This window comes from Neophocaena asiaeorientalis, unplaced genomic scaffold, assembly GCF_003031525.2.
Source record: "Neophocaena asiaeorientalis asiaeorientalis breed wild unplaced genomic scaffold, Neophocaena_asiaeorientalis_V1.1 scaffold72, whole genome shotgun sequence".
Taxonomy (NCBI): domain Eukaryota; kingdom Metazoa; phylum Chordata; class Mammalia; order Artiodactyla; family Phocoenidae; genus Neophocaena; species Neophocaena asiaeorientalis.
The window spans coordinates 13,389,230-13,406,510 of record NW_020185336.1 but is presented as its reverse complement, the minus strand read 5'-3'; the positions used below and the strand labels follow the sequence as shown (position 1 = coordinate 13,406,510).

The 17,281-nt window shown below is 39.6% G+C and overlaps 1 protein-coding gene across 2 annotated transcripts in view; it reads right to left on the bottom strand.

The window, feature by feature from the left end:
• Positions 1 to 15,480, bottom strand: part of ARL5A (ARF like GTPase 5A) — a 41,953-nt gene extending 26,473 nt beyond the window's left edge. For both annotated transcript variants that reach the window (XR_003001953.1, XM_024735831.1), the window contains exons 1-4: positions 15,134 to 15,480; positions 5,060 to 5,120; positions 4,454 to 4,601; positions 2,266 to 2,349 (exon numbers count right to left, since the gene is read on the bottom strand). Coding sequence is in view for 1 of the 2 variants with exons in the window: in XM_024735831.1 (XP_024591599.1) it covers positions 2,266 to 2,349; positions 4,454 to 4,601; positions 5,060 to 5,120; positions 15,134 to 15,179 (339 nt within the window). In the remaining variant the exon portion in view is untranslated. The remainder of the gene's footprint in view (positions 1 to 2,265; positions 2,350 to 4,453; positions 4,602 to 5,059; positions 5,121 to 15,133) is intronic.
• Positions 15,481 to 17,281: the final 1,801 nt, after the last annotated feature.

Here is a 17,281-nt window from a genome sequence, read left to right as displayed (position 1 = left end):
CAGAGTCTAAAAATATTTTTTAGTTTAGTCAAGAAAATGAATAACAGCACATGAAAGCATACTTATTTAGCATCTTCTATATGCCATATGTAGTTGTCAGTTTGTTTCGCAAAGCTTCCTTTGTGAAGATAATTCCTAGAAGTTGAGTCATTCTGAATAAAATTCATCTATCCTTTTGTCTTTGGAACTTTTTAAAAATTCATGAGTGTCAAAGTTTTATGCTTCATTTAAGATGAAGCTTTCAGAAATGAATTTACATGTTTTATAGCTTTGTATTTAGTAATACATAGAAAGAATCATTACTGATGATGATAATACGACTCTGTTGGATTTTGTGGTATGCAAGAAACATGTGACCAACCCATGTCAAAGTTTGTTTTTCACACATTCTCATCCTTGATCCGGATGTCCCTCCCTCTCCAGAACTCTGCCTATTTGGCTCTTCCTGACCCTATTAAGTGGCTTACTCTAGCTCCCAAGTTCATCTGTAATTCCCTTCTTCTCTGGTAATCTCATCCCTTCTCCTATCACTTTCCAGCTAGGCCCTATTTCTGGCTTTTACTTTTTTTTCCCAGCAAAGAGCCTGAATGACATGAATACCTAAATTCAAGTCCCATAAACTACTGGGCCTCAGCGTACTAATCCATAACAGATGAGGTTAATCTCTCTGCTGATAGAGATCTATCCAAGTTAATGACCCAACTTATAAAATTCAATGACTTTGAGCCCTACTATTGGGCTTTTTATAATACTGATCCTCCTACATCCTGGCCAATTAGAGTAAGAATCAAATAGGGAGGCTACCTGTTAACAGAGTAAAAAATATAGTCAAGAGACAAATACATTTTGTGTCTTACTTTTCTTTTTCTAAAGTCTTCATAAAACAACAATAAAACAACCCTTTGGTATAAAATGAAGAATGATGTATTCTTGTAAAATGCAAAGGGGAAATTGTAAAAAATCCTTAGCCCCCTGCCTCTTTTATTGCTTACTGTTTCTCAAACTAGAACTGAAAGCTGTTAAATACATGTACAAAGGCAAGATGTGTTTTTTTGGTAAAAACCCCAAAGGGTTTAGCACAACTGCTAGAATCAGTCCAAAACAGGGGAAGGTGCATCTTGGTGGGTATGATCACCACAAGCAAAACATAAATTTCAGTTTACATAACCACTTTACTAAGTTTCCTTATGTCTGAAACATACCAAAATTCTTAATGAAAATCTCAGAAGCAAATCATTGAATCAATATTAAAATTAATATAAAACTTCATTACAAAGATATCCCAGTTTTCTTAAGCTTTATTAAAATTCCACTGAATATTAACTTTTCTATTTCCACCTTTGAGTTGAGAAAGTAACATCTGCAATAAAAGGCATGCAAAAATAATCAATTGCCACTACAGTCAGCCCTCCTTATCCGTGGGTACTGCATTCAGATTCAACCAACCTCAGACTGAAAATATTCAGGAAAAAAAAGTTCCAGAAAGTTCAAAAAAGCAAAACTTGAATTTGCTGTACGTTTTCACAGCATTTACATTGTATTAGGTATTATAAGTAATCTAGAGATGATTTAAAGTATACCGGAGGATGTGCATACCGGTTATATGCAAATACTACGCCATTTTATACAAGGGACTTGGACATCCTCAGATTTTGGTATCCTAGAACCAAAACTCTGCTGATAGAGAGATATGACTGTTTTATAAATATTATATGATTTTACAGTTACTATTATCATTACTGACTATATTATTCAATTTATGTAATTTTCAAATTATGCTACCAGTAATATTTCTCAAGGACTAAGAAAATGTGGCTAGTTATAACAGTTTTGTTCAGTTAAAGAAACAATATCAGAAACCTACGAGCAACAAATTTAAATATTAGTCAGATAACTGAGTTACAATCAAGACTCGCTGTGTGTCCCTGACACTGTAAAATCTCATTTCTAATGATAATCGTCTGTATAATTAATCTATTTAAAATGCAAAATGAAAGTCAACTTAGGTCTTTTTGGCCAGGAAAACTTCTAGACCAAATTTATCTAAGATGAATGGAATTAAAATACTACAATTGACTCCTCAATCTTTCTGCTGCTTCCAGATATGCTTCCAAGTTGGGAAGTGTCAAAATTATAAAGCAGGCATGGCCAGCAGATAAAGAATTTTTTTAAAAATTTGAAATAGTACGCTCATGAGAAAGTAGAAAGTACAAAGGTGATAGAAATATCCCACCCCCGTACATCTAATGCCAGAATCCTACTTACCTCGTGGGCTAACATTTTATAGAGTTCTTCTCTAGTTACAGAAATCCTTTCTCTGTCTGTACTGTCCACAACAACTATTACAAACTAAAATTACAAAACAAAAAAATTATTAGTGATTACATAATTTGATATTTGTAAAATTTATCAAGTGTTTATTTGATTTACAGGCTAACAGCTATCAAGAAATTAGAACCTTATGGTATGGTATTACTGGAAAACCAGAGATACCCGCTATACTTTGTGAAACCTAAAGGTCTGATCCTGAATTCAGACATATTTACTAATTTTTAAGAGAAAGTAAAAGACAATATGATGTTATCATTCTTTTAGAATATTCTGCTAATATTCTAACCAATATGTAACATGTTTGTTTTCTAAATTAATATCTTGAATGCTAATGGGCCTATTTGCACCATAAGTCAGTAAGACAAAAATATGATCCTAAATTTAAGTTACTTCCAGACAGACATTATTTATTAATGTCAATTTAAAAATCTAAAAGAGGGCTTCCCCGGTGGCACAGTGGTTGGGAATCTGCCTGCCAATGCAGGGGACACGGGTTCCAGCCCTGGTCCGGTAAGATCCCACATGCCCTGGAGCAACTAAGCCCGGGCGCCACAACTACCGAGCCTGTGCTCTAGAGCCCACCAGCCACAACTACTGAGCCTACGTGCCACAACTACTGAAGCCCGCGCGCCTAGAGCCTGGTTTCTGCAACAAGTGAAGCCACGACGGTGAGAAGCCCACGCACCGCAACAAAGAGTAGCCCCCGCTCACCGCAACTAGCGAAAGCCCACGCACAGCAACGACTAGAGAAAGCCCGTGCACAGCAACGAAGACACAACAGAGCCAAATATAAAAACAAATAAATTAATAAAAAAAATCTAAAAGGGTATGCGTATGAGAATAAAGTAATGTGACAGTTAAAGAAACCAATTTTTAAAAATCAACAAATTGAAAGAATAAATCTATATCAAAAACCATGCTCTCTTCCTTATATAAGTGGCGTAACTCTTTCCTGAACTGACGATGAGACCAGATGCAATCAAAGACTCGAAAGGAGCTGTGCAGGACTGAACTACAGTGTGCCTCTTCTTCAATTCCATGAACACCAAAAGGCACCAGGGAAACAGAAGCAGATATAGTTGCTTTATGATGGCATTTGTTATGCCCAAGTTAATTCTGACTGCCTATTATTAGTATGTGCTATTTATTGTTTAGAACTAGCTTTTCATTTCCAAATAAACCACAGTAATTTTCAGGATCTTTTCTATTCTTCAGATTTCATCAACCATAATGCAGAAGGATAACAGAACCGCTACTTTCCCCCTTCTCTCACTTGAGACCTTACTGATACGTGGTTTTATCACTATAACACCTGTTCTACTCCAAGCCTTCTTAACAAAGCTATTAATTTTCAGGGTGTTGCCATGAACTTGATACCTGCAGCGTTTTATATAGGAATACCAATTATATATACTCCTCCTTCTCCAAAAGACATAATCAAATGCTTAATGGAGTGTTAGGGGATCAAGTCATTAGAGACACTTAATAGTGTCTTACTGACATAATATTCATCTGTATATACATTTGGAGATTTATTAACTTATAATCAGCACTACAAAAACAACTGTCACAGCCTTTCATCTTATAAGGTCTATATAGTGAAGCTCTCAAACGTCAGAAATTTTCTCTTGGCAAATAATATGTAAATAAAACACATGATTATGTCTAAATTGCTTTATAATCAAAAGAAAAAGAATTCTTTAATGTGCAATTGTATTGCATAAAAGAAAACACATAGTAAAATTCTGGCCAAGAATTCAAACCATCAGAGCCCTCGCATCTAACTAGGATTTCCTCTATGCAGACATAAATAAATAGTAAGAGAGAAATGGAATTACAAACTGTGAAATGGAACTCTTTATTAAACAAGTACTTAAGGCAAGCTCTAGGATCAATATAAAATCAGATTAATCAATCACCAATTCTCCCTACAGAGGTTCAATGAGAATGGATATATATAACAATGACCCTGAAAGAGGGAATCAAAGATTCCACTATGTTTAAACTCTACTTATATTAACATACTGTGATATTTCAAAAAGACGAGCTATAAGAGTTCATATCTAGGAGGTGTTTCCCAGGCATTATAGTCATAGAAGACTTAGTATATTAAGAAACATACCTCTGTGTTAGTATAGTAAGTGTTCCATGAAGAACGAAGAGATTCTTGGCCACCAATATCCCACATTAGAAAACGTGTATTATTAATCACTATCTCTTCTACATTACTTCCTATTGTTGGGGACGTATGTACAACTTCATTCATAGAACTGGGGAAAAAAAGTTCAAATATATTACAGTTAGTAAGGAAGCTAGATTGTTTGAAAATTTTTCAATTAAGGGATAAGTCAGCATCACCTACTTTTATATTTTGTACCCAAATGTCCCCTTTCCACTAGCTCATAAGAGTGAATGAAGGGTTTAAACAGAGGTGGAGCTAGGTAGTGGACTATCTGGAATACTCTAGATTCATTCCAGGAAACTATAGAAACAAATATTTCTCTACTCTCCACAAGCAAAACAACTGAACAACATGCTCAATGTCATATAAATTTCTAGCTCTCTAGAAACAGTTGCTTAAATTTGGCTCCTGGTTCACGGCCAACCTGCCTTTTTACAGAGTAACTTGGATTCTATATAATTTTTTATTGCTTTCATTAATCAAATATCTCTCAGGCTGAAAAACTATAAACAATAAAATAAAAAATCTTAAGTAGTTAGTACTTACAATTGGTAAAGGATGGTAGTTTTTCCCGCATTATCCAGCCCAACAATGATAACTTTGTGCTCTGAAAAAAAGAAAAACACCAGTGATTTATTAATCAAAAACAAAAATTTTCCTATTTCACCCATTCTTTCCAGCTATGGTATAATTCAGTACATGGCACTTTATACCTTCTTGTAACTCAAAAGAACATCACAGCAAGACCAGAAGTACGCCATTGATCTAACCTCCTATCCCCCTCATTCTACATAGAGAACTCTCATCTCATCTCTCTGAAGGAAGCCAGAAGCACTACATTCTTTCCACTCTATGGAAGCCTACTCTCAGTAAAGTATCCCAAATGTAATCACAACAATTTATGGATGACTTGAGGTATAAATGTTTCACATTTGAAACTTAAGTTTACCTAACTAAACTTAACTAAGTCACTTAAGTTCTAAATATGAATTTTAGGCCTTAACTGGGTATGTATAGGTGAGATGGGATGAATGGGAAGGGAAAAAAAGGGCAGCCTTTTAAAGCTGCTGGCAAAAGGCAACTGTAAGCTATCTGAGTACATTTGAACCATAGGGTCTTTCTAACCAAATTTAAGGACCTATAGTTATGGTGGCAGCAGCTTCCTCTCCCCTTGGCTTCTAAAGCATCACTTTTTCCAAGTTTTCTTCCTCTGTCTCTTGATGTTTATTTTTTTCCACTGACTCCTCTTCCTTGGGTCTTCCTTCAAACATTCATGTTTCCCAGAGTTCTCTTCTTACACTCCTCTCACATTTTAACAAGGCATCTTGGGGCCTATCTATTGCCGTGCTGTCTAAAAACTATCCTGAAAGACAGCAGTGTGTGGAGAAAGGTAATCTCCAAAGATGGCCTCTGGATATTCATGCCCCTATATAGTTCCCCCCTTAAATCCTGGCTGGTCCTATGACTTGCTTTTAACCACAAGAATGCAGCAGAAGTGATGCTGTATGACTTCCACACCTAGATTATCACACACCTTGCAGCTGCTGCCTGGTTCTAGGACAACTCCCCCTGGGGTAAGCCAGACACCATGTAACAAGTCCGACTACCCCAAGACTGCTATGCATGAGTGAGGAAGCTCAGGCTAATCACGTGGTCTGATCTTGTGGAGAGAGACACACAGATGCCCCCAGCTGTTCTAGCCATTCCAGCTGAGACGCCAGACACACAAATAGAAAAGCCACCTTGGATATGCAGCCAGGTGGAGCTGGAGATGACTCCAGCGCTAGCTGCCATCCAAATGTAATCAAATGAGCCCCAAGCCAGAACTTCCTAACTGAGCTCAGTGAACTCACAGAACCATGAGAGACAGTAATAAATTATCCCTTTAAGTCATAAAATTTATGATTGGCTTGTTACACAGTAATAGATAACAGAAGCAAGATGAAAAAATACATGTGGTTATGTGACCCTGAGCAAATGACTTATTTCTCTAACTCTTAGCTTCGTCACTGTAAAACAGGGGCAACACTACCTCTCTTTCTGGGTTTGTCATGATTAAGACAGCACATGGGGTGTGCCTACCACCAAGAAAGACAATTCCTAATCCATGTTCCCAAATGTTTCCTAAGCTCCAATCTACCTAGTGGATAGACACAGTGCCACTCAACATAACCAAAAACCCAATATTCAAACCTGTTCCTAATTCTATCTTACTTAACTTGCCTAATGGTATTACCATTAATTCAGATGCCTTTGGAGTCCCTCAACCCGAACATCTAATTTGTCACCAAGTTCTATTCTACCTCAAAAATATATCCCAAACCTGCCTCCTCCCACTGTCCTAGTTGTAGTCCTCCTCATCTCTTACTGTACCTAAGCAGACTATCTCCAGTCCATCTTCCTATTGTTTCTAGAGTAATCTTTCTAGAAACAATAAAGCTCATAATGCCACTCTGTTATTTAAATGATGGCTCTCCAGTTTGACAGGAAAACAAGGTACAAGTTCTCAGCCTTGTAAATAAAGCCAGTCCCAAATGAATAGGCTTCAGCTTTATTATCCCTCACCACTACCGCCAGGTATCTAAGCTGGAGTTCAAGCTGTTCTCCCTACACAAGCTGCCACATATGTTCACGGCAAACATTTCTCTACCTCTAAACTCATGGTTTTTACCTGTGCTGGAATTATCCTCTCCAATTCTCCATTTAAAGAATTCCTACTAATCTTTAAAGTTTAGCTTCCCAAGAAAAATCACTTTCTCCTGCTCTTCTGCCACACCTCGAAGACAGCACTTATAATAATTTACATGTACACTCACTAATCTTCTCAGCTTAATGAGGCACCCTTCAAGTATATAGATCACATGCTAATCATCTTCATATTCCTAGTAACTACAACTTTTTCTGGTGCAAGGCAGGTACTCAGTAAATGCTGAATTAATATTCATTCTATAAATAATAAATGCTAAGGATTATAACACCTAAGAGTAAGGAGATCTTTAAGAAAAAGCTTTTGCAGTCAGGTAGTAGATGTTTTCCAAATAGTTGACATTTACCATAGAGGGGAATTCCTAATGCTACATAGGTACCTCCTGTTACACAAAAATACGAAGATCAAGTAAATAGAAAATTTTAACACAATCCATTTTATCCAATCACTTATTTCTTTGAAGAAAGAGCAGGCAGCTTAGAACCACCAGGGTCCTAAACTGACATCACCATGCTCCCCCCACACAGGTTCTTAAAGGTCATTTAAAAAATGCAGGCCCAGTCTATCATCTTTAGAGATGACTAGGGGAAAGGAACTGAGAAAATGAAACTACCTGACAAGTGCAGTTTCTGCCTAAAGCAAAGTATGTAAGGTGACTGAATTAAAATCAGATTACTTGGGGAGCATGGAATCCCATCAAAGGGAGTGTTCAACGCTGTGGTGACAGACAAATCCATCTTCACAGGAGGGCCATACCTGCATCAGGGCCAGATTACTGAGTCCCTGGAGCAGGGTGCCTTTTTATCCGGGAAGTTTTTAAACGGCATGGCAATTTTGCCTGACTCTATATTTTTCTATGTCCCCAAATTAGGCATTCCCCTTTTGATGACAGATATCTTCTTCAGTTCTAGTAATACAAACAATGTAAACATTCTAATATAAGCAGAATTCATATTGGGCTATACTCTGACCACTGACTTGGATGAAAGTTTTTTTAGTTTCTCACTTGAATACCAATTTGTAATCATATAATTCTTAAAACGTCAACTTATTTTTAAGTTTCAGGAACATCATTTTGTAAAACCCTATGTATTAGCTGCAGGACTAAATTTAGATAGACTTGCCAGTACTCAGGAAGAAAATACAATTACTCTGACCAATGAGAGAAATGATACTCTAAAAACAGTACAAAATAGGGGCAAAAGCAAACAATACAAATTTAGGCAAGGATCTATGATAAATAACTACAGACTGACTAAAAAATGCATCTGTGTGTATGAATTATACACACAGAGATCACAAATACAAGAGCACTGTCTCTTACAAGGCCCTTAATCACTTAAGGAGGTTAAACACTTATTCTAACCATGCTACCATTTTTCAAAATATTTTGCTACTTTTCTCTTGCCATTGCTTTCAGAGCCTGAGATACACTGTTTTGAACACTCCCAATGGTGTTCTGAAGATGAATTTGATTTTAAAGGGGGAGGGGAGCCACGTGGTATCATCTCAGTCGTAAGGTAAAAGGCAGCTAAGACGATTGTTACCTCTTTGTTGTTAAATGAGGTGTGATTCCTAAATGATATTATTTTTAAATGTGTCTCTAAAGAAATTCTAAAAGGAGTTTCAAAAGGTATTTTGAGTAATAGTAAGATGTACCAGCAGAAAAACTATCTGGCCTCCTTTGCTTTTAAGGTGAAAACCCCATCTGGTTTTGTTTTTTAAAGTGGTCTCCTTAATTTAGCCATGCCCCATTGGACTTATTTCTTGATTTCAAACACAGTACTCTTCTACCACTTCTGTGAGGAAGGCGAAAAAACAACAACAACTAAAGAAAGATTCTGTATCATACTTGACCACAAGATGAACATGATAAGGTGAAACTACTGTGAACAAACCACTGTGCAATCAACACACATACACTGAGATAAAGCAGATGGCAGAAGAGGCTCACAACGGGATTCCGGCTCCTCCTTACACAAGTTGGTTGCCAGCTAAGGACAGGATGGAGGGAACAGTTTCAAGACACACCTTTTACAGCCACTGAATGAATGAATGAACTAGAGAATAAGCTGAAATTAGATAACATAACCTGTGGTAGATAAAGATGTAAAGTCTTGTTAAGTCTTTCTTCACTAGTACCTAGAAATAAAGGAAGCACACTGGGGAGAGAAGGTTTGGTGGACAATACAAGGCGAGAATTCATGTCTGGCATGGTAGAGAGTAAACAGGAGAAAAGAGTGTCAGAGATGTTGACAGGGGTAGTAAAGAAGCTACTCAAACCACTGTCCATACTGGAAACAACCTCCCTCTTCTGTCTATTTAATTTTACAAACACAATGAATTCCTGTCACCTACAAATGCCATAAATATGCAAACATTCCTCCAAACTCTTAAGACAGAAAGCAGATTTCTAAAGTCATTCAAGTGAATGCAAGCTAACATATTTGAACTCATGAGGGTTTTTTTTAGTGGTTAAAATATTTTAAAAAGAAAAAGAGGAAGAAAGAGTCTCACATCAAGCATGTGCAGAACGTAGAAAATCTCCAAGGAGCCACATGTTCTGTGGAGCAGTCTGAGATTTCTTTGGAGGGCATTCCAATGAGGCCATGATCCAGAGGTCCTTCACCTCTTCACCCCACCTAAACTCCTACAAGCCACATTCAATACCAACTTATATCTACTCCCTCCTAGGACTTGTCTCTATTTGAATATTTGTGTGTTTTTACAATAAAGCAGCAATGGCTATATAACAGCTTCCTAAGTCTAAGGTATAGCACATGGGTCACAGTGAGAACTATAAAATTAAGACATAATTGTGCAATGGGCTCAAAGATAAAGGTGCTGACTCAATGGTGAAGAGCTAGTTTATCCCCAACAATAGTGTTAGATTATTCACACTTTCTAATATTAAATCAACTTCCTTTGACTATCCTTAGGTTCTTTCACCACCCCAACTTGTGTCTCTCATTACCAGAACAATGTTCTATGAAAAACACAAACTTGTAGCTAAAAACTGTTATAATGCACTTCAAAACAAACATTCCATAGAATATATAATATGTATACAAAGAGATGTTATTATGGGAAAATGTAATAGAACTTTTGGTTATACCAACTCTTTGAAGCATGTGATTCATGACAAGTTTACTGCTTAGTATGGTTCTTCTTCTAGAATATCTATGCCATAGCATTCTTGCAGTTTCTCAGATAAGCCAAAACAACTATACACTGTCACAGTGCCTGGATGGAATTTTGAGTTATCACTTAGGCTTTAGTTTCCCAATCAATACTTTACTGTTTTGTCATGAAAATGCTTGTTTCCCTTCTTCACTTCCTTTTGATATACGCAGGCAGCCTACCAGTTCTGTTTACTGCCAGGTTCTAAGAGTCTCTCTCTATATATATATCCTACCAGCTACCAGTCAGTAAATTAAGCAAAAAGAAATGTCACTGTCATCCTGGAGGACTTCTATCTCTGTGAATCATACCAAAGCCAGAAAACACAAATACTACAAATACTAAGGCAGATAAACTGAGAGTCCTCCTGATTCTTCATTCTCACCTCATATCCAAACTATTACTAAGCCCCGTGGATTCTGTCTCACATGGAGCAAAAAATCCATTTCTGTCAGGTTTACTACAGTTCTCTCAGGCCTTAACACAGAGCCTAGAATAAAGCTTGTGCTTAATAAACTATGAGTGAATAAATAAATCAGATTTGGAAGACATAAAGGTTAGAAGGGAGATAACTAATCAAGTCTCTACATACTAAAAATTCAATTTGCAAAATCTAAAAGTATCATCAATAAAAAACAAAGTTGGAAAATAAACTTGCGATTTATAGCAATGGTAGTGAAGTTTCAGGGGGAAAAAACTTCGCTGAATGAAAAGTAACAATTATACAGGGCAAAAGTAGAGATCCAATTAGGAAACATAAACCACATAGCAATTTGAACTTTCAAAGTTTAATTTAAAGAAAATAACTACTACAGAGGATTGGAGTAATGAGGGATTGGCTAACAAGAAGTAACTCTAAAGATTAAAGGAATGACAAATACACGGAGCATTCCCTATCTCTAGGGCTGAGAGCTTCCCCCAATTCCCCAGGACTGAGATGCAGACCTTGCTGAGGGCTTGGCCAGGGCTCACTGAATGTCAGAGAAGTAGCTAAGCAAACTTGCCAGTGGATCTTTCTGGAAATCCTCCCTCTAGGATGCTGGGGAAAACTGTTCATTGGGAGGTATTTCACTGGAGGGACTCCATTCTGAGACCAACCGAAGTGGGTGCTAGAAGAAGCTGCTGACCACTACACAGTGCAAGAGCCAGCCACTCGAGATGTCCACACTGCATGAGCAGGACAGACCCTGCTGAGCAGCACGCCATATCCAGGAAGAAAAATCCTCTCCTCCTTCAGGGTCCCTCCAATGCCGTCTACCGACAGAGCCTAACACCGTGCCAAAGGGCAAAAGAAAATACTTAAAGGACCCAGTTCTGTATCCACAGAGCATGCAAAAAGGGTGAATTTGGAGCTAAAATTTTTAATAGCAGGCACAGTTCCCCCCTTTGGCTACTCAGCTTCTATATGTACTCTTCTGCACTTCTGAATTCCCACACAATGAAAAAAAACAACAGAAGCTGAGGTGGCTTTCCCAGCACCAGGTCTTGCAGCACAGGGAGCTTGTCCAGAACTCATTCACAACGTATCATTCCTTTTCTAAGAACCAATCGGAAGAATGAAACAAGGCTATCCATGAGGAAACTTCACAACTTCTTTCATAGTTCATAGTAGTGTCTGAAAGTTCTTCCTTTTACCTAACACAAATCCTTCTTATACAAAGGAAGTTTTGTTTTGTTTTGTTTCAAGAGCATTAACTCAGGCACTAGACTACCTTGGTTAAAATCTCTATCTAAAAGGTCTATCACTTTTAATTGTAGTGCCTGAAGCAAGGTACCTAATGTTTCTTTGCCCCTTTAAAATGGCGGAGAATATCTGCCTCACAGGGTTGTGGTTAAGAGTAAATCAATTAAGACTAAATCAACTGCATGAAACATGTAGAACCTAACGTTGCATGCCAGTATTAACTGCTATTATTTTATCTATAAAGATGAAGTTAGCTTATTTTCTGTCTCCCCACATAAAGGCAGGGGGTCTTGTTTGTTTTGTTCCTTGTCTATCCCCACCATCTAGAACAGTCCCCCAGCACAAAATAGGTGTTCAAAATACGTGTTTAATAAACAAACCGAGTACTGATCATAAGTCCTTCTATACTAAAAGATACTAATGGCAACTCTTCAAAGTCCTAAAGTTGTAAACACTTATAGTTTAGTAACTGAGAAACACCTTTGGGGGGAGAGGGGATTTCATACAAAAAAATGATGTCAGTCACTTCTTTAAGACCAGTGTCAGCAGCATATTTCTGCAGTATTTTAACTCTGGCATTTACCAGTTGCGTCGTCTAGGAAAATCATTCCACTGGTACCTCAGTTTCCTCTTTTCAGGAGAAAAGAATAACTACTTCGAAGGACTGTAGAAACGTTTAAAAATGATATATACAACAGCATCTAGGACAAAGTTTGTACCCTACTGATTTAAATATCACCTAAATGGAACCTCTGGTTTTTCAAGTTTGAGCAATATGCAATTAGGTTTCACTGTGTACTCATATTTTAAGCTTAAACTGAAAGAGTTGTTTTAAAGGGAGCTCAAAAAAAAAATAAAGAGAGAGAGAGAGAGAGATGTTACAGTTTGTTTCATCAGCATAGCAAATTCTGTAATCCCCCAAAACTTCCTTCCAACAGTTTATGTGAAAAGAACATAGGACTGTGTTCTGTATCTTCTGAACGTAAAATAAAGCATCCAAGATATATCTAACACACATATATATACCCAGTTTAATACAGAACTAAAAAGACCAACAAGTACCTGACATTAGATTTAATGCTGAATATTTTTTAAAGTGACCCTGCTGATAAGACAACCACATCATTTAACAGGAGAGAAATAGTTTATTCACATTTTCACAATATTGACATCTAAATTTTTAGAACTTAACTTCATTAATTTCTCTTACTATTAATTCCCAACACTGAAATAAATGTCCAGTCAAAAATTACCACAAAATACAGGTAATAAGAACACTACTCAGCGATTGCTAGTGGTAACAAAGCACACATCATTATTTACTACTGGCAAGTAGCTGTTGGCAAAGTTCTAATTCATTCTTAAGTTACAGAGACAAATAGTTTTATCATTGACTCAAAATAGAAAGTGGAAATACCGAATTTTTCTTGCAGGACTAGAGCTCAATTAACAAGCAAAGCCTTTCTAAATTTCACAGCAGAGTTGAAATACTAGCTTTGCTAAAAATAATACAAAATTATGGATTTAAAAACTAGAATAGATCTTATCTACTATAAGCACCACCAGTATTACAGCAATGTTAAGTTTCAATTCTTAAGACCTACACATTAAGTTTTTAGGATTTGTGGGCTCCACAGTCACACAGTCAAGATCCCTGCTATTCTAGGTGAGACCCGGACCCAGAGAGGTTAAGTGACTGGCTCCCACTCACCCTTCTCTCAACAGAAACAGCTAGCCAGAGACAGTGTAGATTAGAACTGGCTTTCTCCAGTTTATGAAAATTCTCCATATCATTTGAAAATCATTTGAAATACTGCTCTTCCATTCACTATCATGTGATCGACACCATCATCTTTATATTTTTAAAAGATACACTAGAGATCGATCACAAGTTCCAGTTCTGCTCCCTCCCAATCGCCTTCTTACAGCAGCAGCTGGATAACGAAGGAGGAGGCGGAGATGCTTGTACATAATAGATGCCACCATTCATTTAAGTCTTTACTGGAAAACTTTGGGCTGTGACACCACCACCAGCTTACACAAGAGAAAAACACAAACTAAGTTACTGACAGCCAGGATGATGAATCACCCTACTTGAGTTAAAAAGAACAAAAGTACACCAGTAACTAGAGTGTATCTTAATGACTATGGACTCTTTTTGTTAAAATTATATCTTCTTTCCCCAGTTTTACACTTATTTTGTAACAAATTTCAATAAATCTGATATGCATTTCAAGGCAATGTTTGAGCTTAGATGAACTTAAGCATCTCTTTATAATATACTCCATACCTGGTAACTTAGTCGTTACCTACAGTTAACAAATGTTTCATATGATATGATTTTTAAGTGCTTTTGGCGAAACATTTTACCATTTTTTAATCCAGCCCCCCAAAACCTCTAAATAAGCAACACGAGTAGGAAACTGACCTTAAGCTTAACCTTAAACACAGATATCAATATGGCAAGAGGAGAGAGGACCATCACTACTGAGGATGCAGAAGAATCTCCCCAAAGCGGGGAAGGGCGGGGTGGAGGTGGAGGGCAGGCTCATAAACCTGAATGTACTGGTCAAGCCAAGAGCGATTCCTCAGGTTTTACCGCATTCTGTAATCCTCGGGTGCTCAGTGGTGCGGCTGGGGCCACAACCTGTAACCTTCATCCCAGAGAACCCCAGCATTTCTCAGTGCTGTGCAAACCCAACTGCTGAAGGAAAAAGGACTGAAACGTGGACCAAGCGGGGCCACTCAGGGGCGTCGGACGTGAGGAAAGAAACCCTCTCCACTCCCAATCGAAATCGGAGCAATGGGTGTATTTGAGGCATGATTTCTTAGGAAGCTCTCCTAAGACAAAGGGCTGCGAGTCGGGAGTTTCCCGAGCTGGGAGTGAAAGCGAACAGCCCCAAGGCCCGCAGCCGCAGCAGCCCGCACCCAGCGCAGAGAGCGCGCGCCACCGCGCCGCCCACACTCCGGAAGTATTCGGAGACCCCCACCCACCCGGCCAGGGCTGACGCTCTCCCTAACCCGTACGCGCTCGGCCCAAGCCCCTCACCCTGGTGATTGAACAGTCTCCATATCCTGGTGAAGAGAATTCCCATTCTCGGGCAGCGGACCCCCCTCCAGCCACCCCGGCCGCCTGGCCTCCCCCGGCTCAGGCTCAAGGGGAGGAGAGAGACGCGCCGGAGCCTCCGTCTCTGCCGCTGCTGCTCCTGCGCTGGCCGTCGGCCCGCTTCCTAGGAACCGGAGGGAGGCCGAAGCCCAGGACGCCCTGTCGTGCGCGAGGACCCGCCGCTGCCGCCGCGGCTCCCGCCTGACTCGCGGACATCGCCGCCGCGTTGTCTGCGGCGAGCCTCGCAGGCCACCGTCCTCCCACAGCTCCTCTCGGGCAGCTGAGGCGGCGACTACCGGGCGAGTGGGGGAGGCGAGGGGCGGGGCGGAGGCCACGGGAATGCGCAGGCGCGCGGCCGGAGGGGCGGGGTCTGGGAAAGGGCACTCGCCTGGCCCTAGCTTCTGTGACAAGCCGGACGACCTTCAGGCGGCGGGACTGAGCCACGGGATCCAGGCAATGCGGGCTGCAGGTTGGGGCAGGTGGCTCTGGGCTGCTTGCTTTGGCGTCCCCGCCGAGTTTTGTTTTTTTTTCTGCATTTCTTACACAGAGCCAAAATGTGAACATGTCACTGAGTGCCCAGTGCCCATCCCCAACCCTGCACGCACAGAACACCAAAAGTCCCACGTCTTGGCCTTCAAAGACATGGCATTCCATCAGGGGCTCTGAGGGAAGCTGAATACCTCTAGCTCTCAAATCTCTTGACCTGGACGCCCTGAAGGGTGGCCTTACCTAAGCGGTCGCCTTACGGCCGTCCTGCACCTCAAGGCTGTTCCCGCTCCACTCCCTTCACTTTCAAATCAATCTTGCCCGAAACAACTATCTTGATCAGTTCACTCCCGTGTTTAAAAATTTTTAGTGGCCACTAAAGCTGTTTTGAGCAGCAGAGGCGTTTGTCTCTAAGGTCTTTCTTCGATTCCAGATCATCTGAGAACAATGATAATTAGTCTCTATTCTTGTTAGAGGCAAGAGTGGGAAAACAAACTGAGGTTGTTTACTTCTTCCCTTCCACAAAGAAACCAGAAACAGCTCCAACCCCTTCTATTCTCTTTAACTTTGGTAAAAAGAGAAAGAAAAAGGTGCGGGAGCTGTAAAAGACATTTTGAACTGCTCTGCCCCCCATGTGCAAGAGCTAAATGAAATGAAACAAAATCAGCAATAAACTCCACCTTTCCACACCACTTCTCCTAGTCATACACTATCTCATCTCAATACATAGAAAAATAACCCATTTAAGTAAGACCTGAAGACAGTCTACAGTTTTTCGTAGTTGTCTGTAAGCAAACTTGTACCTGTGAAACAAAGGGCAGCATTGAGGGCTGAAACGTCTCTTTTTAAACAACTGTTCAAGAAAAAGTCCTTTGGTTTCTTTTGGGACTTATCATTATGAAACAAAGTTTAGAGGAAACAAATGAAGGGAAAGAAAATTACTATATTAATCCATTTAAATTTACGGACTGTTATGTTTATATTTACATAATAAAGTACTCTCGGACTTCCCTGGTGGCGCAGCTGTTAAGAATCTACCTGCCAATGTAGGGGACACGGGTTCGAGCACTGGTCCGGGAAGATCCCACATGCTGCGGAGCAACTAAGCCCGTGCGCCACAACTACTGAGCATGGGCTCTAGAGCCCGTGAGCCACAACTACTGAGCCCACGTGCCACAACTGCTGAAGCCCACGCGCCTAGAGCCCATGCTCTGCATTGAGAAGCCACTGTGATAAGAAGTCCACACACCACAACGAAGAGTAGCCCCTGCTCGCCGCAACTAGAGAAAGCCCACGCGCAGCAACGAAGACCCAACACAGCCCAAAATAAAAATAAATAAATAAATTCCTAAAAAAATAAGAAAGTTCTCTCTAGCCTATTTAGAAAAACAACAATTTCCATTCTTGCCCACTGTAGGTAATGCTTCTGGCAGCTCTAAAACTTTTTGCAAACTCCCCACACATCTCTGTCAACTTATTAAATGGGTGTCATATCCATTTTAACTTGGGAAGTTAGGGCTTCATATTTTATAACCTGGGAGATGGTCTCCCAGCTTATCTTCTAAGTGTCTCAAAAAAGAAAAAAAAAGGTGGGGGTGGGGGTGC